This window comes from Ciona robusta, chromosome 12 (assembly GCF_009617815.1).
Source record: "Ciona robusta chromosome 12, ASM961781v2".
Lineage (NCBI taxonomy): Eukaryota > Metazoa > Chordata > Ascidiacea > Phlebobranchia > Cionidae > Ciona > Ciona robusta.
In genome coordinates this window covers 1,796,083-1,821,530 of record NC_143246.1, presented here as the reverse complement: position 1 = coordinate 1,821,530, position 25,448 = coordinate 1,796,083, and the positions used below count along the sequence as shown (strand labels likewise).

General features: G+C 33.5%; 3 protein-coding genes across 3 annotated transcripts; 1 reads left to right on the top strand and 2 right to left on the bottom strand.

The window, feature by feature from the left end:
• Positions 1-144: 144 nt before the first annotated feature.
• Positions 145-6,310, bottom strand: LOC149726357 (uncharacterized). The gene is made up of 5 exons (XM_089889843.1): positions 5,586-6,310; positions 5,136-5,289; positions 4,435-4,599; positions 870-1,062; positions 145-669 (listed from the first exon to the last, which is right to left on the bottom strand). Exons 1-5 carry the CDS (start codon positions 5,721-5,723, stop codon positions 483-485), a joined length of 837 nt encoding a protein of 278 aa, XP_089745969.1. The 5' UTR covers positions 5,724-6,310; the 3' UTR covers positions 145-482.
• Positions 2,227-3,864, top strand: LOC149726358 (microfibril-associated glycoprotein 4-like). Its single transcript, XM_089890336.1, has 6 exons — positions 2,227-2,524; positions 2,959-3,107; positions 3,166-3,262; positions 3,337-3,433; positions 3,491-3,555; positions 3,722-3,864. The coding sequence occupies exons 1-6, from the start codon at positions 2,251-2,253 to the stop codon at positions 3,862-3,864; spliced, it is 825 nt and encodes a 274-aa protein (XP_089746462.1). The 5' UTR covers positions 2,227-2,250.
• Positions 6,311-6,426: 116 nt separating the features above from the next.
• Positions 6,427-24,466, bottom strand: LOC149726356 (nuclear pore complex protein Nup160-like). The gene is made up of 30 exons (XM_089889819.1): positions 24,306-24,466; positions 23,895-23,991; positions 23,224-23,327; positions 22,357-22,451; positions 21,679-21,856; positions 21,345-21,532; positions 20,753-20,822; positions 20,375-20,478; positions 19,780-19,998; positions 19,237-19,419; positions 18,478-18,645; positions 17,759-17,855; positions 17,336-17,498; positions 16,714-16,829; positions 16,271-16,413; positions 16,014-16,105; positions 15,472-15,660; positions 14,740-14,911; positions 13,930-14,058; positions 13,340-13,435; positions 12,793-12,894; positions 12,131-12,220; positions 11,646-11,757; positions 11,126-11,301; positions 10,035-10,187; positions 9,340-9,482; positions 8,588-8,828; positions 7,876-8,001; positions 7,110-7,214; positions 6,427-6,648 (listed from the first exon to the last, which is right to left on the bottom strand). The coding sequence occupies exons 1-30, from the start codon at positions 24,394-24,396 to the stop codon at positions 6,553-6,555; spliced, it is 4,038 nt and encodes a 1,345-aa protein (XP_089745945.1). The 5' UTR covers positions 24,397-24,466; the 3' UTR covers positions 6,427-6,552.
• Positions 24,467-25,448: the final 982 nt, after the last annotated feature.

Genomic DNA, 25,448 nt, shown 5'->3' with positions numbered 1-25,448 from the left:
CTTTATTTTATAAACCTCGTGCCCGCTTACGAGGTACAACGTATGTAACTTTTTAAACAACCAATTAGTGACCACTGGCTTGGCGCAATAAATCTTAAGTGTCTTGCCTACAAATATGCGTAATTATAGCAGCATTGAGCCTCGAACCCGTACAGTCTGTTTTAATTATTCATGTTTGAAAGATGGTGCCTTTTACACCAGCTTACGAAAGGACTTTTTTACGAATTGCTAATATTTTGCTAAGTATAACGTTGGGACATCTTTAGCACATAATATTCAAATATCCTGATCGTGTTTTAAACAAGTAACAACGGTCTATGGGAGTCGTGAGGATACAGTTTTATAATTGTTTGTTTACCACCAAATGGGACGAGAAAATAGAACTAAAAGATGTCCCATCTTCCCCACTCTATATTTTCAACATAACAAAAGGTACATCTAGCATGTTATTGTTAACAACTTTTGCGCAGCACAAAAAAAGTTCATCTTTGTTCGTATTTCGCGTACACGTAAAACCCGTCCGTTGTTGTTGTGAAAATCCTTCCACGGTCGTCTATTTGTATATCAGCGGTAGGTGTTGTTATGTCTTTGTCAATATGTCCAATGTATTTACCATCTGTTGAATACTCTATGAGGGATTTAGTATCGTAGTCCCCGACGTAAAACGACCTGAAAAAATGAATGAATGTGACTATGTCTCTGGTAGGCCGTGATGTGACTCTCTTTATTTTCACGTAGCGGGAAAACGATAGTCGTTATAACACAGATGTTCTGTTTCATACACCTTGCGCCTGCTTACGAGTTACAACGTTTGTAACTTTATGGGTGAAACTTTTAGCATTTTTTTTTATTATTTTGTAAAACTTTACCTTCCGTCTAAACTTTCACAAACACCGGTGGCGCACGTGAGCTCGTTCTCCCCAAAAGAAGAAATAAATTTGAAATCTTTTTCATCAAATAATTTCACGCATCTGTTGTGTGAATCGGACACAGCAATACGACCTTTACTGTCAGCACACATATAGTAAGGCCAGTTGAATCGCATTGTATCTTCACTGTGACCTGTTGTATAACCACAAAGTAACATGCATTGTAACTCGTAAGCTGGCACGAAGTGTATAAAACAGAACACCAGTTTTTAACAACTATCGTTTTCCGGCCAGGCGAGGATAAAGTAATATAGATTCGTTCATTCGAAACGGTGTTTTTAAAATATAGATTTTTATATCCTACCCCACATAACTTAATTACTGCGTGGTAATAAAAGGTCTACAGGTCTAATATACAAACCAGCACAACCAGTTACAACACGTTTACATATAGAGTTCTGTGGGGTAAGATGGGACATAATATCCAAATATCGGGATCGTGTTTTAAACAATTAACATCGGTATTTGCGGGTCCTGAGGATACGGTTTTATAATTCTTTAAATGATCTCTGTTTACTACCGAATGGTTTGAGAAAAATAGAATGAAAAGGTGCCCCATCTTTCCCTACCCTATTATATATTCTTTATCAAATACCCAATCCTCATACGTAATAAGTTTCATGAATTATAATACATTTATAAATGCATTCACCTACTGCTACACAGTCACCAATGCCGACTTAAATCAGAAGGTTACTTCTGTTTTGTTTTTGATCGAGCTTAGTCGACTGTTGCAGTAAAAGGTTTAATTAATATTATGCTAATTAGTTTAATACGTGCTCACTCGAGTGAGCGGAAACCAATCTTCCGTCATTTATCAAACTACTTGCCAAAGCGTGGTTGGATTGGTATTTTGCTGGAACTTTTCACAATCAATCAAAGTTGTTTTGATGAAGCAAAACGAGTTACCCCGCGTTGTTAAATTCTATTGTCGTGATATATTTGTTCCGTCTATTGAATTGGGACCGGTCCGAACAAATATATTACCACGTCAAGCTTTAATGAAAGCTCCTAACTGATCTCAAGTCGTGAGCAAGCCTGTACTAATATAAGTACAATAAGTACACGAAACTTGAGCAAAAGCACTGGTTCGTTTAGTTGAAGTTATACTACCCACACGGTAGTTGATTGCCACTGGCAGTTGGTAAAATGATTTTCGCTAAAGTTTAATTGTTTAGTTTAGCAAAAGAGAAACATGTACAAACGTTATGTTTAAGGGTGTGGGCTACTAGACAAAGAGGTTCATTTTTTTCTCATATTGGATTTACAAATATCATTTTCTTTCTCATTAGGCTGCGTACAACCAGAACATAATATAGTTATGTTTCGATTGCTATCGTCTGTGTTCATTCTGAGTTTCGTTTGTTTTGTAAATGGCCAAGTAACACTTGAATCTTGTCGTATGGAATGCGGTCACGTCCTTGGAGTTCAAACTACGAACGGCGCTGCGCTGCGGGCTGGCCCACCAGGTAAAAGAGGTCCTACTGGACCTGTGGGCCCAAAGGGACAAAAGGGAGAGGAAGGGCAACTATGCACTGGCTGTGGAGAAGAAAGCGAAAATCGTCTGCTTCGAGAAGAAGTAAACAACATGAAACGTACGTAGTATTTGAAATTGTATGAATGTAACTCACTTTATCCTCGCGTGGGCGGAAAACAACAGTCGTTATACCACGGATTTTGAATTTTTTTATTTTGGTATGTGTGGCTGATAATTTGGACAACCCATCAGTTACCACTGGCTTGGAGCAATTGTCGTTAAGCGTCTTGCCCAAGTACACATACGCCCACATCAGTGGTAGCAGTACGCCCATATTCTTAGTAGCGAAGAGCTATGAAACCAATACCTCTGGGTTACAGACAGGCGCGCTAACCAACTGTGCTACGGCGCCGCAAACAATCTGCCAAAAACTTACACACGTGGTAATTTATAACTGCGCTCGAGGTGCATGTTATAATGTTATAACGATGGTTGTTACACCGCCACGCAAAGATAAAAAAATTACATAAAACATATTCATTCATATCTTAGAATTACTGATGCCACGCTCGTGCCAGGATGTCTCAACAAGGAAACCGAACTGGTCGAAAGGCGGAGTTTACACCATATACCCTAATCCTTGTTCACAAGTTGGCGTTCAAGTTTATTGCGATTTAGTAACTGATGGCGGTGGTTGGGTGGTATGTGGACAGTACATCATTTTTGGTTTTAATATTTCAACAAATCTTCTTTGTAAAGGTATTTCAAAGACGTAAAGACGGCTCAGAAAACTTTTTTAGGGGTTGGAACGATTATGTTTCCGGTTTCGGGGGTTTGGAAGGCGAATTTTGGCTTGGTAAGAATAGAATCTTATTTATATAAAACCATGTTGGCCATTTTCCTAATGGACTATCTAACTTTTCATTGTAGGCTTGAATGTGATCCACAATTTGACAGCTAATAATGAATACGAGATGAGAGTCGACTTGGAAGATTTTGACGGCAATAAAAGTCATGCAGTTTACAGGTAATTTATCCGAAAATACTTTTAAAAGAAAGATAATCAAAAATATTTTCGTTTTAGCAACTTCGTTGTGTCGGGGGCGCCTCTGTATGCACTTACTATATCCGGTTACAGTGGTAATGCAGGTAAGACAAAACAACCAGTAAGTTTCGAAACGTTGTTTATTTATCTAGTAATCATTCCACAGGTGTCAAAAAGTGGCAATTAAAACTAATCTATTTGCGTTTCTAATGTTGAAGCCTATACTGAAGAGATATTTATATTGAACATAAAAGACTTATATGTTTTTAGGTGCGGCCATGAGTTCGGGGAATTTTTCGACAAAGGATCGCGACCAGGATACCTATTCAGGTAGTTGCGCACAGAGGTTCAAGAACAGTTGTCTTGTTGTTGGTTTATTGGGAGCCTTTTTTCGAACTTATTTCAGTTTTTAATTCTAGCATTTATTCTTTAATCTCTTGAATATAATAAAAACATAATATATATTTATAAATTTTAGACTAAATTTTTAGATTTAAAACCGCATAATTAGCGACTAATTATTTTAATGTTTCATCAAAATAAGTGCTAAATTCAAAATGTACCTTAAACTTTAATTCAATGAATGCACTCTATACAATATTTTATACCAAGCATGTAGTTTTATAAACCATGCTGCATACAAGTGTCGCAAAGTTGACAGGTAGCGTGTTTAAACGACTGTTGTTTCGCTGTCTTTTCGGTGTTTCAACAATTCGTTTTTCTACTTCAAAAACTATTACATTCAAAAATCAAGTTTTTGCTACGACATTCAAAAATCAAATTCGTGTTATAGTATTGTGCGGTAAAATAGGATACCGCTAGAACCTTAAACCCATATTTACTGATCTAGTTATAAACAATTAACAACGTTCTTTTTGACTCGCGGGGATAAATCTTGTTAAATTATTTGTTTACTGCGTGGGATAATAAAAGATAACAAAAACAAACCCCATCTTACCCCACCCTACTACATGTTAACTTACCAATGGCACGTAACACCTTGCCATACACGTCATGTACAGTTACACGCTGTCGACCTACATCACTTATCACGTATTGGTCTTTACTATTAACGAGTATGCTGCGTGGAAAAACGAGATCGTCGTTGCCGAATGTATGCAATAACTTGACCGTTATACCTTGGAAATCTGTAAAATAATATGTTCAGATTAGGTAGGGGGACAAGTCAACTCATATTTGCCTAAATCTTAAGCCCTTGGCGGGCAACACCATTGAATGAATGTAACTTTTTTATGTTGCGTAGCGTGGGAACTTAAGTTTTTATAACACGGCTGTTTTATTATTTCATATATCAGGGCAGGGGACACCTTTAACTCATAATATCCAAATATCCTGATCGTGTTTTAAACAATTAAGAACGGTCAATGGGAGTCGTGGGATAACGGTTTTATAATAATTCTTTGACTGTTTTTTGTTTACTACCAAATAAAACGATTACACAGAATGAATAGATGGCTTAAAAAAGGTGCCCATCTCGTGCAGCGTATGGATTACCACATATGTGAATTTGTGGATGATTTTTTTCTGTGTAGCTATATACCAATTTGGAAAATTAATATTTGACTCTATAAAACCACACGTCTATAATGAAAGCGATACCGAGTTCGTTGCAAACGCTCTAACTAAAGTATTTCTTAAACAGCAATACTTTAGTGATCTTAACCTGTAACATTAGGACAGTTATATAGCACCGCACACCCTTCTACTACAGCTGCCACTACTTCGTTATCTTGCCTTCGTAGATTTAAAGGACAGAGTCGTAAACCGTTTACTGTAACACTCCAGTGGTGTAAATATTTTCCTTGGTCGTCCACCACCTGGAATAGAAGCATGAATGAACAAATGTAATTATAAATGAATGAATGTAATGTGCATTACCCTCGGGTGCTGGGAAACTACAGTTGTTATAACACGGGTGATCTGTTTCATATACACCTCGTGCCCGCCTTAAAACTGTATTTATATACGTCAAAACAAACCGTAAAACAACATACTTGCATTAGATTTAGAAACAAAACGACAATACTAGTTGTATACAAACTGCAGGTAAGAACTACTTGAATAAATGTATCAGATAAAAGCGTGGCTGCTAAACCAACTTTGCCTAGATTACCTGTATTCGTTTGTTATTGATGTCTGTAACGGTTAACGTCCGACATTTAACTGACAAATCAAAACCTCGTGCATTATCGAACTGCCCAACAGCACAGCCGTGGTGGTTGTATGAGTTTACCATTGACCATTCTGACATTTTTTTATTTGTATTCACAAAGTCAGCTATTTTTAATCGACTTCAGGCATAGACGTTAAAACAGCATAAAAACAATATGTTTTTTCATCTCTAGTTATACAGAAGATCAGATTAATTATTTAAAATAGCGAAGAAAAGGGAATTGGCAACAAAGCGACAGTCGTAAAAATATCCAAACACCTGTTCTGTATTTGAAACTTGTCTAAAACTAATACTAGGCTCTCATGGTGTAACTTACATATACCGTTTCAGATGAAGCCTAATCATTAATAGCGGAAACTCAAATGTCAACACTCCGTTTGCTAACAGCAAACACGCGATGCCTGCAAAAGAAGCAGCGAACAGACAGCAGCAGACAAAGCTTAACAAAAATATGCTTGCAAAGTAACAACGTTGATAACATAACTTTTATTTATCTCTTCGAAAACGATTGCGAAGATCCTGTTGTTTAAAGAACGCAAAGAATCAACACCAAAATTCTTCCCAAATAATCACATACAAAGTAACATACTTGGTAACTCTTAAGCTGGCACGTGGTGTATGAAACAGAACACCCGTGTTATAACGACTGTCGTTTTCAGGCCACGCGAGGATAAAGTAAGTTACATTCATTTATTCATAATTTAAACTTTCCTTATAATGTTGTGTTATGTTATATATTGATTCAGGACAAACCAAACATGTAAAACCAAATAAAACACACTTTTAGAAAAGGCAGTTTTTATTGACACTTTACACAATTGGTACAAAAATTGAACTGTTTTTACAAAATCGCAAAAAGCACTTTTTCTCAAAACTGCTCATAATTGGATTTACAAACATTTGATTTTCAATGGACCATGGATGCATGGAATCTGTCGGTTGCGGAAACTCGTTTTATTTCTTCAAAATATTCCTCACGTTTGGAAAACAGAGTATTGTAAAGCTGATAAAAAATGTAAATTATAAATTTATTATTAATAGATGAATTATTTATTTAATTTAAATTTTTTTTTAATAGTCAAACTTTGGCAAACTAATTTCCCGAAACATTTTTTAAACAACTTTTTGTAGGTGTGCTAAAACATCAAAACACCAGAAAATATAAAATAAATATAATAAATAGTACAAAACTAAGAATTTTTTTATTGTAGCAAATATAAATAACAATAATCATTAGAAAATAAAACTACTTCGCTCACTGACCATCCCTCCAACCCATTAGTGACCACTGGGTTGGAGCAATTGCCGGTAAGTGTCTTGCCCGAGGACACATACGCCCACAATGGTAGCAGCGTCGAGTCTTGAACCCTGTCCCTTTAGTTACGATGCAAGCGCTATAACCACTGCGTCAGATACACATGTGCACATAGTGGTACAAACCGATATATTAAAATATTCCCAAACCTTGTTATATTTCTCTTCATGTCTCATATCATCCAACACAGAGAGAAGTTGGGAAATTTCATTCTGAGGACTCCACACTTGTTTGTTTATGTTTAATAATGAACTCTGTGATGTAATAAAGATATATTTACTGTATTGTATTAAATGTAACTTGCTTAATCCTTGCATGGCTGGGAAACGATAGTCATTATAATACAGGTGTTCTGTTTCATACACCTCATGCCCACTTACTAATTACCAAGTATGTAATTTTGTGGAAAATTACTGCTATTGCTAATTTTCTACCATGCATATTGCATAATATATAGTAGTAGTGCTGTGTAGTTACTCTTAGCACATAATATCCCATATATTATTATTTATAATATTAAAGTCCTACAGTTATATAATTCTGTAAATAGTTTTTGTTTACTACCAAATGGGACGATAAAATTGAATGAAAACATGGAGCATCTTACCCTAAGTAATATAACTCAAGCAGTCAAAAATAAATCATTTTTTTTAGTAAAGCACATACTGCCCAATAAACTATGTTTTTTATATATATATGTTATTTATGTTTTTTTTATATTTATGTTTTGCGTGAGCCGTTATGATTTTTTAGCAACAATAACTTTTCCTTTAGTATTGTAAAAGCGTTATTAAAATAGTAAATATTTTAATTTTTCTGCTTAAATGGTATTTAAAAACCTATAAGCCCCACAAAAATTATTTTACATTTTGCCTGGTAGCAAAGGTAACAGTTAAAATTATAACATTAACTTACATGGATACCAAACTCAGCGGGTGAAACTCCCATCACAGCATTCATATAATCAACACATAATGTTGTTGAAAGCTCCAACCAATCGTAACACAACAACATTCGGATTAATTCTGGGCAGTTGATTTTCTGAAAAAAAGAATTTTCATTTTTATTTATTTTTTATTTAATTTTATACATGTAATGTATTTTTCAGTGCTTAGAGGGCAACGACAGTCGTTATAACACAGGTGTTCTGGCACGTACATCTCGTGCCTGTTTATAAGGTACCACATATAGGAAAACAATCACTGCAAAGTTACATACGTGGTAACTCATAAGCTGGCACGAGGTGCATGAAACAGAACACCTGTGTTATAACACCTTTCATTGGCCAGCCACACAGGAATAAATAAGTTAAATTCATTCATTCAACTAATTATTTTTTCGACAAAAAAATTAAATGATTTATTTTAAGGTTTTTATTTTGTTTATTAATTTATAAAAAGTAATACACCAACCAAAAATTAAAAAAAAATAAAACAACTACAATGTCCTTAATTTTATAGTTGAATATTTATTTTCAGTCAAAAAAATACCTAAAATTAGAAAAAGTATCACATAACTTTCATATCTTATATTATGAATAAAAAAAAGATAATTATTTTCAATAAAAAAAATATTTAAGACAAAATATTACACAAACTTAATGCCTTATATTATAAATACAAATTACCTTATATATCTTAACAAACCATGCTGGTAGTGGGTAACTATATGATAACAACGTTTGTAGCACAGCTCGGTAGTTCGAACTTTTGTGCGTTTCAATTTCCCCGTGTTCGGATAACGAGGTTTCGAGAAACCTCCACGCGACGTCGGACGCGCTTGAGTGAGCATCGCTGGAGCGTATCTCGTTCTTTTTCAGCCACGACCATATTTGGGCATCGTCGTTTGAGTAGGAGGCGTAAATACATCTGGGTGAAAATGTTAGAGTAATTTGTGTCTGGTGTGAAAGAAGACATCCATGTTATAACTTGACAGTGAGCATGAGGTGTACGTATACACCATGTGTGTCTGGTGTGAAAGAAGACATCCATGTTATAACTTGACAGTGAGCATGAGGTGTACGTATACACCATGTGTGTCTGGTGTGAAAGAAGACATCCATGTTATAACTTGACAGTGAGCATGAGGTGTATGAATACACCATGTGTGTCTGGTGTGAAAGAAGACACCCATGTTATAACTCAACAGTGAGCATGAGGTGTATGAATACACCATGTGTGTCTGGTGTATAAGAAGACATCCATGTTATAACTCGACAGTGAGCATGAGGTGTATGAATACACCATGTGTGTTTGGTGTATAAGAAGACACCCATGTTATAACTCGACAGTGAGCATGAGGTGTATGAATACACCATGTGTGTCTGGTGTATAAGAAGACCCTCATATTATTACTCAACAGTGAGCATGAGGTACTTACCTCGTGCACATAACTTCAAAGACAGATTTCTTATCTAACTTAAATTTGTCACAAATAATAAATGCGTCGTTGAAATAAGACGAATGCACAAGCAACGACAAAGTTTCTTTTTCAGAAGCAGAAGCGCCCACATTTAATTCATTCTAACAAAAAAAACGTTTATTAGTTTTAGTACTTTAGCTTTGAACCTGTTATTATATGATTATACAAGTGTTCTAATACCTATTTGAATGAATGTAACTTACTTTATCCTCGCATGTTCGGCCAGCTTACGAGTTACCATGTATGTTACTTTGTAAGTTACCTTAAGTGATTATTTTTTTAAGGGATTTTTTTTTTAATTTTTTAATGTGTGGCTGATAATTTGGACTGCCCATTAGTGACCACTGGGTTGGAGCAATTGGTGTTAAGTGTCTTGCTCAAGGAATTGTAGCAGCGGTGAGCCTTGAACCCACAACCTCTGGGTTAGAGGCAGGCGCGCTAATCACTTTCCACCGAAAAAATACAGTACCGAAGATTAGGTTAATTAATACAACAACAAAAAAGAGAATTCGCAACAAAAGTACAAAACTGCTGCCATTATACCCAACCACGCTACAGGTAAAGCTACTTGAATAAAAGTATTAAATCAAAGCGTGGCTAAACCCATAACGGGTCAGCCCCCCCCATACCACCCCACGTTTGCCCCACAATACCTCTTCATCTAATGCAAGTTTCATCCGACATTCGAGTAACAAAAGTTCATTTTGGAGTTGGTCAAATTCGACAAGACGAATTTTTCGTTGCGAATTTTCCACCGGGAGTGCCTCCCCTTCAGCGTTACGTTTTGGTGAGCGACAACCAGTGAACTGGAAAGTCATAATCAGTCGTTTATTTTCTAATATATAATAGAGTTCTGTGGGGTAAGATGGGACACCTTTAGCTCATGATATCCCAATATCCTGATTGTGTTTTAAACAATTAACAACAGTCTATGGAAGTCGTGAGGATACGGTTTTATAATTCTTTAAATGTTCTTTGTTTACTACCAAATGGGACGAAAAAATAGAATGAAAAGGTGTCCCATCTTCCCCCACCCTACTCTATATATATACATACTTTTATCATATATGTTAAATAAGAAGTTCTAACAATTTACTGAATATGACTAAGCTAATTTATAATAAATAAAAATTTTGAATGAATGAAACTTAATGTATGCTTGCGTAGTGTTAGTGGAACAATAATAGTATAGTCAATATATAGTAGGAAGGAGAAGATGGAACACCTTTTTATTCCATTTTCTAATCCCGTTTGGTAATAAACAAAGAAAATTCACAGAATTATAAAACCGTATTCTCACGACTCCCATATACCGTTGTTAATTGTTTAAAACACGATCAGGATATTTTGATATTATGAGCTAAAAGTGTCCCAGCTTACCCCAGCCTACTATATGTTCTGTTTCATACACCCCATACCCACATACGAGTTACCACATATGTTACTTTTTGTAGGTGTTTTTTTTTTTGGAAAACTGGAGATATAACTTGAGGAGTATGTGCCCTAATATATTATTCTAAACCTTTTAATTCTTCTACAATTACATTTTTGTTTTATTGTATTCAAATATACAATTTTTATTTTGCGACAGAAATATAACGAAACATTAAAAAATATTCTGAAAAATGTTTCATTTTTTTTTCAAAGTTTCATATACTTAAGCCAAGATTAATAATTTTCTAACAAATACAATTTTTAAATTCTAAAATTTTCGCAATTTTTTATTAATAAATCTAACTTTTACCTCAATTTGCTTTTTATCAACTGGGTGAACCAACCATCTGTATTGCTTATCTACGAGTCGTAAACAAGACACCGTTGAAACAAGACACATATGTTGTAGATGGAGAACATTGGCTGATGGGGAGGCTGAATATTCATTTTGGAGTCGGCACATTTGTTCGTACATCGTGCTTGCAGCTGAAGTGTTTAAAGGGATTATTGAAAAAATTATCGGGTTTTGATCGGATTTATAAAAAGTAAATCGGGAATGAATGTAACTTGTTTATCTTTGCGTAGAAGGGAAACAACAGTCGTTATAACACGGGTGTTCCATGGCTCACAGATAAATCTAAGTTGGTATTTCTGGTACGATTGTTATAAATAAAAAGTTTCTGTAATTTTCTGTAAGGTAACCATTTGTTACAAACAATCAAAACAAATATTTCTATAAATTTTCTTTGTTTACTACTTTACTAGCAAATGGGACAAGAAAATGGAATGAAAAGGTGTCCCATCTTCCCCAACCTACTGTATACACTTACCCCTTCCATAATTTCCACGATAAACGTGAAACGAAAACAACAAGTCGTAATATTTGTGTCGAGAGTTCAAAAGGTCACTACAACGAGCTCTGTGCTCCAATATATTGACAACCTGCACAAAAAATGATTTTTATTTAATTTAGATGCAAAGTAGCAGGAGATATTACTAACATAATCGAAACTATCAAAAATGTTTTTTCAGGAGATGGGAATTAACAGTAAAACATTTTTGTTTTTTTAACCTTTTTTTTTCTGGATTTTTTAAACTTTATTTTATAAATGGCTGACAATTTAGACACCCATAAGGAATGAAGCAATTGCCGTTACATGTCTTGTACAACGTAGTGTATTTTCGACGTTTCGTCTGCCATTGGCAAGATTTCGTCGGGTATGAAAATCTAAGTCTTGCAACTGTCAAAAATACACTATGTTTTTTATACCAGATTAGCCGTGAAAGATTATTTAAATTACTTAAGTGTCCTTACCTCGACATGCATATCATCATACGAATGTTCAACTAATAGTTTATATTTCTTCTTTTCACATAATGCCATTACCAGCATTCTGAGGCAATCCTATTAGAAATATAAATTTTCGTAAAATTTCATTTAAATAATACATATATATACATTTGTATTAAAAAATATTATAAAAAAATTCTTTAAAAATTGTATATATAGGCCTATATATTTAAAATAAAACAATTAAACATATATTTTTATGTTTTCTTACAATAAAAAATGTGAAAAAAATAGATATATAAATAATACGTGTATTTGAAATGAAACAATAAATATATATTTAAATCTTTTATTAAAATAAAAAATATTTAAAATTTATAAAACTGAACTTCTGTCACAACAAATTTAACCGCTCTGGACATAACTTCATTCTAAAACAGGGGTTCACAAAAATGGTACATAAAAAAAGTAGAGTAAGGCGTTCCCATTAGTGATATTATTTAAATTTAAAAAAAACTTTTTTATTGATTAAAAAAATATTTAAATTTAAAAAAGTTGTTTAAAATTAAATTAAATTTAAAAAAAATTAGAATTTAAAATATAATAGAGTCCTGCATGTAGATTAAATTAAAAAAAAACACTAGTTAAAAAAAATGGTTTAAAGTTAAAAACATCATCTGACTGACCTTCTTATGCTCCCAACTTGGATTGAGGAAAATAGCTTTGTAAGCCTCATTGAATCTATTGAGTTGCAAACACTGACGGAACATGCTTGAACATAGAATTGGCTGGAAAATATTTTAGTTATGAAATTATAAAAAAATTAAATAAAAAAATATTAACCGAAAAATTGTTTTCTACAGTATTAAAAAACATAGGTTTTAAACAGTAGTAGTGTATGGTAGACTGACTCAACGTAATCATAGGATAACTGGGTTCAAAGCTCGATGCCGCCACCTTTGAGGCCGATACATAGCAAGACACCTGGTGGCACTACTAATCCAATCAAAGGCACCAAACCTGGGGTGGCAGGGTAGATAAGAGTACCCTAAAATTTATCAGTGAATTAACCAGTACATAATATCAACTAATTCGTTAGATTTGTTTCACAAAAACGCATGCCTATCCCTGTATTTAAAAACTTTGCCACCAAATGTAACAAACTAGATATTCCCCACCAAATGGTAGCATTGGAAGGTAAAGTTGAAATATAATAACTTGAAGAATATTCACCATATTGTCATCTTTAACGCTAGCTTTTGAAATTGCATGTTTCGCCAAAATTATAACTTGTTCGGCGAGTTCTAATTTCTCAAAAATTTCTAAAACCTGAAAAGATATTTAAGACGCGTTAATTGATTCTATGAGTTTTGTTTAACCAGTAATTTTTATTCTATTTTATATTGGTGATGTCATACAGAAAAACATTAGCAGGCCAAAAGGTATGACCAGAGTTGGTCCACTACTCCAAATTTTAAAGCGATATTCTATATAGGTAAAGTCATATGGTAAAACACATCAGAAAATTTAAGATATAGGGCAGAGTTAGCCTATTACACCAAACATAGACATGCCTATTCTATATAAGTTAGGCCCTGTAAGTTGGGGCAAGATGGGACCTGGAATTTAAGTCACAAATGTCCCGTGACAGCAATGTCACTTTATCCTTTTATCCAGAGCGTGTTTTAACAACTCTCACTTTGCCGTTAATTCCCTTCTCTCTGTTCTTTAAATAACATGATTTTCGCTATCGTTTTTATCAAAAAATTAAAAAAATTATGTTATCATTTTAAAACATAAGAAAAAAATATTAAATGTCTCACCTTGGTGTAAAACAAAACCTCAATCTCGTTTTCAGCTAGTTGCTCCTCCAAGTCAAGTTCCAGCATGCTACCAATTAACATTCCATCCATTCCAGCTTTACCACCAGCTTGTATAAAGGTATGGACAGCCTGGAACAAAATTTCCATTGTTAGTATGAATATTCGGGCTGTTATGTAACTTACTTTATTCTCGTCTGGCTGGAAAACGACTGTCGTTAAACACGGGTGTTCTGTTTCATACACCTTGTGCCAGATTACGAGTTACCATGTATGGTACTTTGTGGGTATTTATTTCTGCGGGGATTTTCTCTTTTTTTTGTTGCTGATAATTTGGACATTCCATTAGTGACCACTGGGTTGAAGCAATTGCTGTTAAGTGTCTTGCCCAAGGACACATATGCCCACAATAGTAGCAGCGACGAGTCTTGAACTCATTACCTATCGGTAAGAGACAGGCACGCTAACCAATATGCTACTGCGCCGAACTGTTGTAGCACATTGATTAGGTGGTTTAGCAGAGAATATAGGTTCAAGACTCGTGCTGCTACCATTGTGGTCGTCTACAGCCAAAACACCCAATGCAATTGCTTCAGCCCAGTGGTCATTAAATAATAAAATAAAAAAATCCCCAAAAAATCAGGCACAAAGTAATACACATAGTAACTCGTAAGCTGGCAAGAGGTTTATGAAACAGAACACTTGTGTTATAACGACTGTCGTTTTCCGGCCACGCAAGGATAAAGCAAGTTACATTCATTCGTTTACATATAATGTACCAACATTTCATAATGAGTGAAATAGTGAACCCACCTTATTGTACTGCCCATTATGCAAGTAGCAATACGCCAACATGTATGAAATATATGCTGGGCTAAAATCACACCACTTGTTTAGTCTCACATTGATGTAATATTGCAAAGAGCCAAATAGGGAATTTGTGAAGAGATATTTTGGGAATGATACGGTTGGACCAAGGGGCCATCTGAAAAAAAACAATGGAATATTAGGTGTAAATTATAATGCATTGGGAAAGGATAAATAAACTTAAAATAATAAATAGTAATTTAAAAGTGAAATGTCTTATGATTTAAACAGTAACTTGGTCCACCATCAGTGTAAAAGAGGTTACTATCCACCAAGTTACTGTCCGAAACATCTGCTGATCATGAGTTTAGTATCCAGACAGTAACTTGGTCCATCATCAGTGTAAAAGAGGTTACTATCCACAAAGTTACTGTCCGAAACATTTGCTGATCATGAGTTTAGTATCCAGACAGTAAATTGGTCCACCATCAGTGTAAAAGAGGTTACTATCCACCAAGTTACTGTGCGAAATATCTGCTGATCATGAGTTTAGTATCCAGACAGTAACTTGGTCCACCATCAGTGTAAAAGAGTTTACTAACTTACTATCCACCAAGTTACTGTCCGAAACATCTGCTGATTATGAATTTAGTATCCAGACAGTAACTTGGTCCATCATCAGTGTAAATCAGTTAAAATTCAATTAACAAACATTAAAAATACAATCTATATCCTTACAAAAGTTGTATGATTCCAGCAATAGCTTTTGGGATAACAGCATTGTCAATAACTCCGTTAAACTGCTCCGAATTTTCCCTCAAAATACAACACAGAAGTTTCCCCCCTTCGTTTTTAAGAAACCCCTCCAACAAAGTACGTGAAGAGCTTTTATTGTCACCAACAGAAAGTGACTGCAGGGTGTGTTCTCTGTAATGTTTTAATAGTTAATATAACTTATTACTTTTATATATATATATATTATATATTATATGTACAGTAGGGTGGGGAAAAAGGGGACACCTTTAGCACATAATATCCAAATATTCTGATCGAGTTTTAAACAATTAACAACGGTCTATGGGAGTTGTGAGGATTCGGTTTTATAATTCATCTTGTGTGTTCTTGATTTACTACTAAATGAGACACGAAAATAGAATAAAAAGGTGTCCCATCTTCCCCAAAAATTAACAACGGTATAAAAAAATGATTTACTTTTTACTTAAAATCGTTAAATTTAGTTGTAAGATTTTAAAAGTTTTATTTAAATAAATGCAGCTCACATTGAAGTGTTTGGAACATGTTCCTTCTCGGCTGACACCGCCCACATGATGGCGCTGTAAGAGTGAACGTAGATCGCAACTCGCTCGGAGAACTTGAAAATAATATTTATGTGAAAAATAAAATATTGTAAAAAATATAATATTGTAAAAAATGTAATATTGTAAAAAATATAATATCGAAAAAATGCGTTAATGTAAAAATATAATTCCTAATGTTTATTGATTAATATGAACTTCTTGCCTGCAAAACTACTTACATTTTCCTGTAATTCGTCAAACAAGACGGTAACGATCAAAAGTAGCAAAACCAGGTGAAGCCTGTCCTCTACATACTGATGGGTTGCACTGAGTAGAAGTTCCAACCCGAAGTCTGACTTAACAGCACAGCAGTTGGTGGGGTCTGTGAAAATTATTGCTGTAAATAATGGCAAAACCAGGGGAAAATAAATATAAATAATAAAAATAAAATTTTTTATATAAAAAAAATATACATATAATATATATAATTATGCTTAAAAACAAAAGAATGAAAAAAAGAATAAAAAAATTTATACAAAAATTGCTGTCATAAATATATACAGATTATTGCCAAAAATATAAAATTATTATTATTGCACAAAAACGTGACCACACATCAAACATTGATAAATACATACATTTTTTTTCGATTTTTAAAGTACGCACAAAACAGATAGCCTACCCAATTCATGTTGTATTTGTCCAGGTTCAAGGCACAGAAGTAAAGCATTTATTGTTGAAACTACATCTCCTATTTGACCGATGTAATCTTCCAACTCTGATTCATCTGAATTCTCACTAAATCGTGATGGTGTGCTCAATTGGGTTATTTAAATGATAAATTGAAGTATTTTTTGTTAAGAGAGTTGTGAGTTTGGGATCCTTGAACAATTTGTTGCATTTTTATTAATGTGTCTTGGATTTAAAAATTGTGGCTCAAATTTAAAGCTTAAAATTACAGTTTTGCATTTTTGGCCCTAAATTTTTGGCTTTAAAAACATAGTTAAAAAAATGTGGCTTTAAATTTGTTGTTAAAAATAGGGGGTTAAAACTAGTGGCTTCAAACTTGGATTTTTTTTCAAGAAAGTTGTGGGTTTACGACCGCCCTATAACAAGTTGTTGCATTTTAATAATGTGGCTTGGATTCGTGGTTGTGTTTTATTAATGTGGCCTAAATTTTATGGCTTAAATTTTTTGGCCTAAAAAATAGTTTAAAAAATGTGGCTTTAAATTTGTTGTTAAAAATTGTCACTTAAAATAGGTGACCTCAAACTTGTGGTTTTAAACTAACATAAAAGACTAACTTAATAGATTCTTTGATGTCTTCCATAGCACCATGTATAAATGTAGCTGGATTGTCACAAAGTTGAACAGATTGTGCAAGTTCTTCCAAATATTCTTTTCCAAGTATAGAGGACAGCAATGATAAACAATTGAGCAACTTAACCAAATCAGTGAATACTAAATCTGAAAAAATATACCAGATGTATATAATATTGAATATAAAATTTTTCTAAAGTATTTTAAAATTACTTGTCCGGCGCCGTGGCATAGTGGTTAGCGCAGTTGGCCACAGTCTTAGTTTGGAACTATCTGAATGAATAAATGGATGTAACTTATTTATCCTCACATGGCTGGGTAACACTCACAGGTCCCATGACATATCACGCTGTGGGACATCACCATGGTAGAATATATTAGTCTTTATACCAAACCATTAGACTCACCATCAGCAACAGGATATAGGAACTTAAGCTGTGAAGCATCCACCCCTCTACATACAGCTTCAAGCATTGAGACTGGAATTTGTTGGGAAACATAACCCTAGAAAATGGATCAACTATTCGTAAACGAGTTTTGTGAAAAATAAAGGTTCAGGGGGCAATTTATAACGGCAGGAAAATATCTTCAAAGTTTTGTTTTGAATCACAAATAAAAATTGCTAAAATATATTATGTAGACTTTTTATTATTAATTATTAGTTTTTCGGTGAATGGCAAATTTGACAAATTATTAGTGACTGCCGGGTTGGAGCAAATACAGTAAATTCCCAAACACACTTGCTCATACAAACCATATAGTTGCACCATTTTGTACCAAACCATTTACAAAAAAGGAAAATTTATACTCTCCACTATTAAGTTGCATATAATATAATGTATATAAAGGGAAACTATTTATCCTCGCGTGTCCAAAAAAACGACATTCATTATAACATAGGTGTTCTGTTTCATACACCTTGTGCCAACTTACGAGTTACAACCTATGTAATTTTATGGGGAAATGTTTTCCTTGTACAACTGACAATTAAGACAACCCACAAGTGACCACTGGGTTGTAGCAATTGTCGTTAGGTGTCTTGCCCAAGGACACATAAAGTCACAATAGCAACGACGAGCCTTGAACTCATTACCTCTGAGATAAATGACCGGGAAGAAAAACTTACCTTTTTCACAATGGTAGGGATGCAACCGTCTGGATTAGTTATAGCAATAGGTTTAGAAGCATATTGTTGATATTGTACACAACTTGTATAAAAGGTGGACCATGTTAGGAGTTGGATTTCATCAAGACTTTGTTTCAAGTTGTCTTCATCAGGTAGATTGTAAGCAACCTGTATTTAATTAGAAGTGTATTAGTATGAAATGAACAAAATAGGCATACCAATAAAAATGAAAATTGGTATATATAAAAAAGCTCCAAACTGATCTAAAAGTACCACCAAGTTTTAGTAAACAAAAAAGTGTCTGAAAAAAAAAACGCACGCAAATCAAACTGATGGAGTGGTATCCCCTAAAGCAGGTTAAAAATGTTTTTGTAAAAACTGTGGCGTTAACACTTATGATGTCACCCCTGTTTCAAAAGTTGGGTTGACATGACATTCCAGGCACCCCTAAGGGCCTTAATCTCACAACTATATCTTCTGGTTCTTGTTTCTTTTACAAATTATTGCGTGTTTTCTGGGTTGGAGGCCAATTACTCTAACTTCCTTTGTTTTGTTAAATGCGAGAAAATGATGACTTGCTTTATTAAGATACATAAATTTTCCAGTTTCTGCAAATTTGTTTGCAATTTTATACTATTCTTGCCAAAAAATATATGTTGGAGCTACACCGCTTAATAAATATGATATATATGTGGTATAGCACCCTACTAAGTAGTCACTTAATAAATATGATATATATATATATATATATATATGTACCTCTGTTTCCATTAGTTTTACAACATCATCTTGCAGGGATTTCATTGAAGGGTTGCGACTGCTAAGTGGGGTTCGTTGGTGGACGCTGAGAGCTTTACGAATGGATGACGTACAAAACTTCCGGGGATCGAATATTTTCTTCAAGAATTCTTCGGGCACACTTGAATGATAGGGTATGGTGACCTGAGTGTGTTTATTGTTATTAAAAAGAAGTATTTAGTAGGGTGGGGAAAGATGGGACACCTATTCAATCTATACTTTCTCGTCCCACTTTGTAGTAAATAAAGATTAAAGAACATTCGAAAAATTATAAAACTGCTTTTTGACGCCTTTTGTCCAAAACAAAATATATTTCTTTTTATGTTTTATCAATAATCATGTTATAACAAGTTAACAACTGTTGTTTTGTGGTTCCTACTCCTTTTTTCGCTTTTGTAAACTCTCCCGTTCTTAGTTATCGTGACCAAAGAGACGAAAATGTCATTTATTACTTACATTGACAAACAAATTGTCCACACTAACTTAAACAAACAAAGAAATTACCTCAGGTGAGAGCGGTTGCGACATCGCCACTTCATGCCAGGTTTTTATTATGATGTCACAAACAGCTAGTGTTGGTTGGTCGTCAGTGTCTTGCCACAACGCCCATAACCGATTGTCGCTTGAAAGTTGGAAATCCACCAGTCGTTGTATGGTGGTGGTAGATTGACATGGACAGTATAATGTGGATAGGTGGTGTATGTCGCATGTTTCGGGGTCAAACTGAAATGAATGAATGTAACTTGTTTATCCTCGAGTGGCCAGAAACGATAGTGATTTTAACATGGGTCTTCTGCTTTGTTCTTTACTAATGGGCAAAAAACTGCCTTTTGCAAAAAAAATGGGCAAAAACTTTTTTTGCAAAAAACTATTTATCCATATATATCCACCATATCACAAAATTCGACCTTTTAAATCACAAAAAAAACAAAATTCGTTCCCTTTAAAATCTGTTTTTGTATTTTGCTATAACAGTAATGTTTTACACAACTTTTTTAAAATATTATTTCATACATCATGAGTAAAATTTTGAAAGTTTTTTTTTTTTAATTTTGTTTTCACACAAAATTGTGCTTAACATGATATGAACTAAATTTACCTGAAAATTCAACAAAACAGATTCGTTGGAAAACAGAAGATGAATGCAGAAGAAAAATTTTTTGGTTTCCAAGTTTGAACAAACGCGAATTTGATGATTTTGACCTGAAATTTTAAACTTAACATATTAAAATACCATAAACTTATTGTTTGATGACTATGAGGGATTCAAAAATGGCTTGTTAATGAAACAAAGTCATGGTGCAAAGCTTTTCTGAATATTTTTTAATCGGAAAATTATAAACTTGGGGAATAAATATGATTGATAATTTGTGTAATAAACAAATGAACAAAAAAATCTAAGATGGCACAATTTTGTAAAAGACATAGTTTAATAAAGGCCTAAATTAGTTTATAAATAGTTCGATTAAAATGTTACCAATTTCAAGCAAGTCAGGAATCTTTTCCAAATATAACGTGGCATCGAAATGTGCTTCACAGTCAAGTTTCTGGAAAATATAATGTCATGTTAGTTGTTGGGCATCTATGGACACACTAGAGGAGAATAGTTAAATGTGAAGCATTCTACATGTAGACATATCAAAGCTGTTTGAATGTGTTTTTGAGCAGAACATTTTGCAAAAACTGCTTCAACCCAGTGGTCACTAATGGGTTGTCTAAATTGTCAGCCAATCGACACATAAAAAGTTAAATATACCAATTACCCACAAAATACATTAAAATAAATTTATTAAAAGATCTAAAAAAAAAATAAACGTGGTAACTTGAAAGCGGGCAGGATTAGGAGGCATATAAAACAGAACACCTGTGTCCTGTGTTAGAACGACTGTCGTTGCCCGCCATGCAATGCAATTATAAATAGGTTGCATTCATTTCATTAACCACCACTCACAAAGTTACATATGTGGTAACTTGTAAGCGGGCAGAAGGTGTATAAAACAGAACAATCGAGTTATACCTACTGTCGTTGCCTTGTCACGCAAAATTAAACAAACTAAATACATTCTCACCTTGCAGGACCAAACTCGTATCTTATGATCTTTACAAATAGCAATAACTTTTTGATCTCCTTTTTTTATGTTGAATATTGCGAGATCGTTGGGTGATTCTAAGTTGGTATTACCGGCCCAAGGATTGAGGCCAGACCATATCCGAGATATTCGGGAGTTTTTCTTCATTAAATGGCAAGATCCTTTACCTAAAATAGCAGGATATTTATTGAAAACTGCAAAATAACAGTTGTTAAAACACGCTTACAGTTTCTCAGTTTAAAACCTATTTACATTTAAAAGAAAATTACCCCAAGTTTAAAGTTGAAACACCCTGTTCTAAATTAAAACTTACCGTTTTCAAACATTTTTATTACAGCAAGATCCCCAGACATAAGAGCAAATACAAATGTAGCATGAGCGGTCGACAGACACGCTGACGCTGTTACAATGTTGTCGGGGTAATCAAAGTCAAAACGATTTTTTGCATTCTCAAAATGAGAGGTGCTCAATCCACTCAATAAATATCGCTCCTGTAATGTGAAAAAATGTTGATTTTTTAGTGTGTTTTTTTAGCTCCTGGATAATGTTATAACCAGAGTCTGTATAAAAACAAAAGCTATTTTATGTTGTTTATAAAAATCGCATAGCATTCAGCAAACGGGGCCAATTTCACCATAAACATAATATAAATATGTACAGATGTGTAGTAAAGATCTAGTGCTATGAAAACGTAACAAACTAAAAAATCAAACTAAAATATCATATTAAAACATACAGCTGAAGTGTAAATCAGCAGGTTCTATTGTAAAGTACAATTATAGGCTAATAAGTTTATTTTATTTACAGGTTAAAAATACTTCAAGATTATAACATAAGTAAACTATTAGTCTATCACACTACTTCTTGGTTCTAACATTTACTGATTAATACAGTTTAAATATTTCTGGGGTTGACCTGCCCACCCTGCCACCCCAGGTTTGGCGCCTATGGTTATTATGACAAAGTGTATAAATGCAGTAGAAAAAATCACCTTAAGCCTTGAAATAGGAAGATGTACTTTATACACCCGATTAGTTGTTGCGCATAATATAACAAGCTGACCACCAGTATTTACAAGTTTAAACCCTGAAGAAAAAATTTAATTTGAATAAATGAATGAATGTAACTTATGTTTTTAATAAAAATTTAAAAAACATGGTTATTTCAGGCACGCATAATGTTACATCCAAATTTGAAAGAATGAATGTAACTTGCCTTATCCCCGTGTGGCAGGGCAACGACAGTCGTTATTACACGGATGTTCTGTTTTATGCACGTTGTGCCTACTGACGAGTTACCAAGTAATTTTGTAAGTAAAATAATTTGGATTTTTTGAAAAATTGTTTCTTAATGTATGGGTGACAGTTTATGTGATTGCACAGGGACATACATGTAGGGATGCACATTACAGAATTTCGAATCCATGAGATTCGAATCTAATTCCTGGGATTCTGTATTCTATTTAATGACGTCATCACACTTCATCTCATAAACTATATTACCAATTTTGGAAACTTAATAATTTTGAAAAAAAATATTTTTGTGTTTGCGGGCCTTCGAGAGTAAACGTTTCGCAATGTCTTTTCATAGCCTGCTATACGTTTCATGACGCAAAAGCTACCCAATAGTACAATTTTTGATCATTTTACAGGTATGACCCAACAAGGCTACTATGAAAGAGTCTATAAACTGATTTATGTGGGTAAAATTATTTTTTCCATAAATATAAAAAGATTCGAAATTCTAGATTTGAAATAAAGTATTCTAGGATATCCTAGAATACCCAATTACTCTGTAATGTGCATCCCTACATACATGCTAAAACATTCACACATGTGTTAACAAGACTCTTACATACCTGGAGCAATCTTCGAACCAGTAAAAGTAATTCGAAACTGAATCTGCTGCATATCTGTGTTTGTTGCATATTCAAATAATTCTAACGTGTTGCCAGATGTTTTCCTACAACAAAAATAATGGTTAAGTAACTTTATTTTGTTTCTTCAGTCACATTAATCAAGATTGAAAAAGTTTACAAAAGCGAAAATACAGGTAGTAATGGTAAAAAACGACAGTAGATATTATCCCTCTTACAACATCTATTCATTTTTTAACGTTACTACCTGTATCTTCTTGCAGAAAAGTTTGGTCACATAAACTTCCAAAGACAGCTACTACATAAATTTATTGTCACATTAAATAATTTAATAAAAATATGTGGCGTATCTTTGCAGGCCTCCCTTGGCCCCGGTTGGTAGGTTTCACACCAATGTTATAAGGTATAATCCACAGAGACAGTCAGTGGCGCAGCCGGAAAAAAAAATTAGGGTTTTTTTTATCAAAAAAGTTTCAAATTTATATATTTTTTTTCAATTATATATATATATATAAATAAAATTTATATATTTTTTTGGTTTAATAGGGGGGGGGTCGCGACACCCTAACCCCCCCCCCCCCCCCCTGGCTGCGCCACTGGCCACAGTGTATAAAACTGCCTAATTATGTTACAAAACAGTGATATATATATACCAGTAAATATGATGTTTCCTTAGTTGATGAACAACTTGTATACCACCTCCGGCTTCTTCAAAAGAAATGTTTTCAGCGCTGGCTGAATTCTCCAAATCTAAAAAAAATCAAAATGTGGAAAATTTTGTAAAAGCATAAATGCTACTAAGTTTTACTAAAGCAAAGAATAAGCTGTTTTATATTTTACCCCACACAAAAATGTGAAATCAGAAAAAATCTACAGACAGGTCGTTTGTGGTCAATGTTAAAATTTGACAAATGAACACAAAAAAACGCAAAAATATTATTTCAAAGAAAATATTGCAAAAAATATATCCTTACCACATAAAAAACACTTAATTATTTGTGGGGTAAGAGAGTTTCTTCATTAGCACCAAAGTATATTTATATGTTTTTCTTCAATATACTCACATGAATAAACATTGATATCTTGAAAGTAAGAAATATCTGAACATGTCGACATTAACGGCACTTCAAGAAAAATAAGGCTGTCGTCCATCATTCTACTTGTATTTACTATCAGTATGGCTGTTTAATTAATTACAATGTTATAACAAAAATAATAATATATATATTATATATCATAATTTTGATAACTTTATTTGTCTCTTCGATTACGGTAGCGAAGATTTAGAAATATTTAAAACAAAAAGATAGGATATAACGACAAAACAACAGTTGTTAAAACACGCTAACGAACATATTTACATTTATTTGGAAGAAACTAAACGTGGTCGCTACACCTAGCAGAGAAACGAGCTATTTATGTTTAAATATTGTCAAAATAAAATTGCATTATTAGTATTTTATTCAAATAAAAACAATTTTATAAATTTAGGCAAGATTCAAAATGAATTTAAATTCTAAATTGATAGAATTCATCACTGTAACTGCTAAATTAAAAACAACATTATGATAAAGTTATGTTTAGGTTACAATAATTAAAAATAGTAATATTGTAACAAAAAACGAAAAATAAATTAAAGTAATGCAAGTATAGTAATTTTGCATGACACTTTTTTCAAGAAGTTTTAACGTGTTTTAAACGAATATTTGTTTTGCTTATAACTTCTCCTCATCGATGTTTTAATTAACTTTATCTTCGCTACTGTATTCGAAGTAATATAAAAGAATATTTTACGATTCTAATAAAAAAAATACTTATTTTTTCATGCCAAGACACGAGCTCCGATTTTGAAATGTGCGGAGTTCCCCTACTAAGAAACTAGTTAATATTGAAATTAATAGAAATAGTATAAAATACCGCTACTATAAATACGACTGGCCTTCTCAAATTACAATTCATTTTGTTATGATAACGCCGTGGTAACAGGAAGAATTTTTTATATTTTTTTAGTTTTTTGACTTTTAAAAATAAATATCAGATATGGTTTTAGCTCTAGTTGTAAAAATTAAAAACCTAAACCGTTCAGATAATTAAAATGTATGTTATTTGACCTAGTATAGGGCATTTAGAATTGTTACAATATATTTCGGTGCTAGTGAAGAATCTTCCCCACCTTTTTTGTCAACCCTTAACTACTAACCCCTATT

Excerpts from the sequence above, each read along its gene's own strand:
- LOC149726358 (XM_089890336.1), top strand. The coding sequence starts at position 2,251 with ATGTTTCGATTGCTATCGTCTGTGTTCATTCTGAGTTTCGTTTGTTTT. Across the intron at positions 3,263-3,336 it reads GGAAGGCGAATTTTGGCTTG|GCTTGAATGTGATCCACAAT; the intron begins GTAAGAATAGAA and ends TTTTCATTGTAG. Across the intron at positions 3,434-3,490 it reads AAAAGTCATGCAGTTTACAG|CAACTTCGTTGTGTCGGGGG; the intron begins GTAATTTATCCG and ends TTTTCGTTTTAG.
- LOC149726357 (XM_089889843.1), bottom strand. The coding sequence starts at position 5,723 with ATGTCAGAATGGTCAATGGTAAACTCATACAACCACCACGGCTGTGCT. Across the intron at positions 5,290-5,585 it reads TCAATAACAAACGAATACAG|GTGGTGGACGACCAAGGAAA; the intron begins GTAATCTAGGCA and ends CTTCTATTCCAG. Across the intron at positions 670-869 it reads TGTGAAAGTTTAGACGGAAG|GTCGTTTTACGTCGGGGACT; the intron begins GTAAAGTTTTAC and ends TCATTTTTTCAG.
- LOC149726356 (XM_089889819.1), bottom strand. The coding sequence starts at position 24,396 with ATGATGGACGACAGCCTTATTTTTCTTGAAGTGCCGTTAATGTCGACA. Across the intron at positions 8,829-9,339 it reads TTTGAAGTTATGTGCACGAG|ATGTATTTACGCCTCCTACT; the intron begins GTAAGTACCTCA and ends ATTTTCACCCAG. Across the intron at positions 7,215-7,875 it reads CCGCTGAGTTTGGTATCCAT|AGTTCATTATTAAACATAAA; the intron begins GTAAGTTAATGT and ends ATTACATCACAG.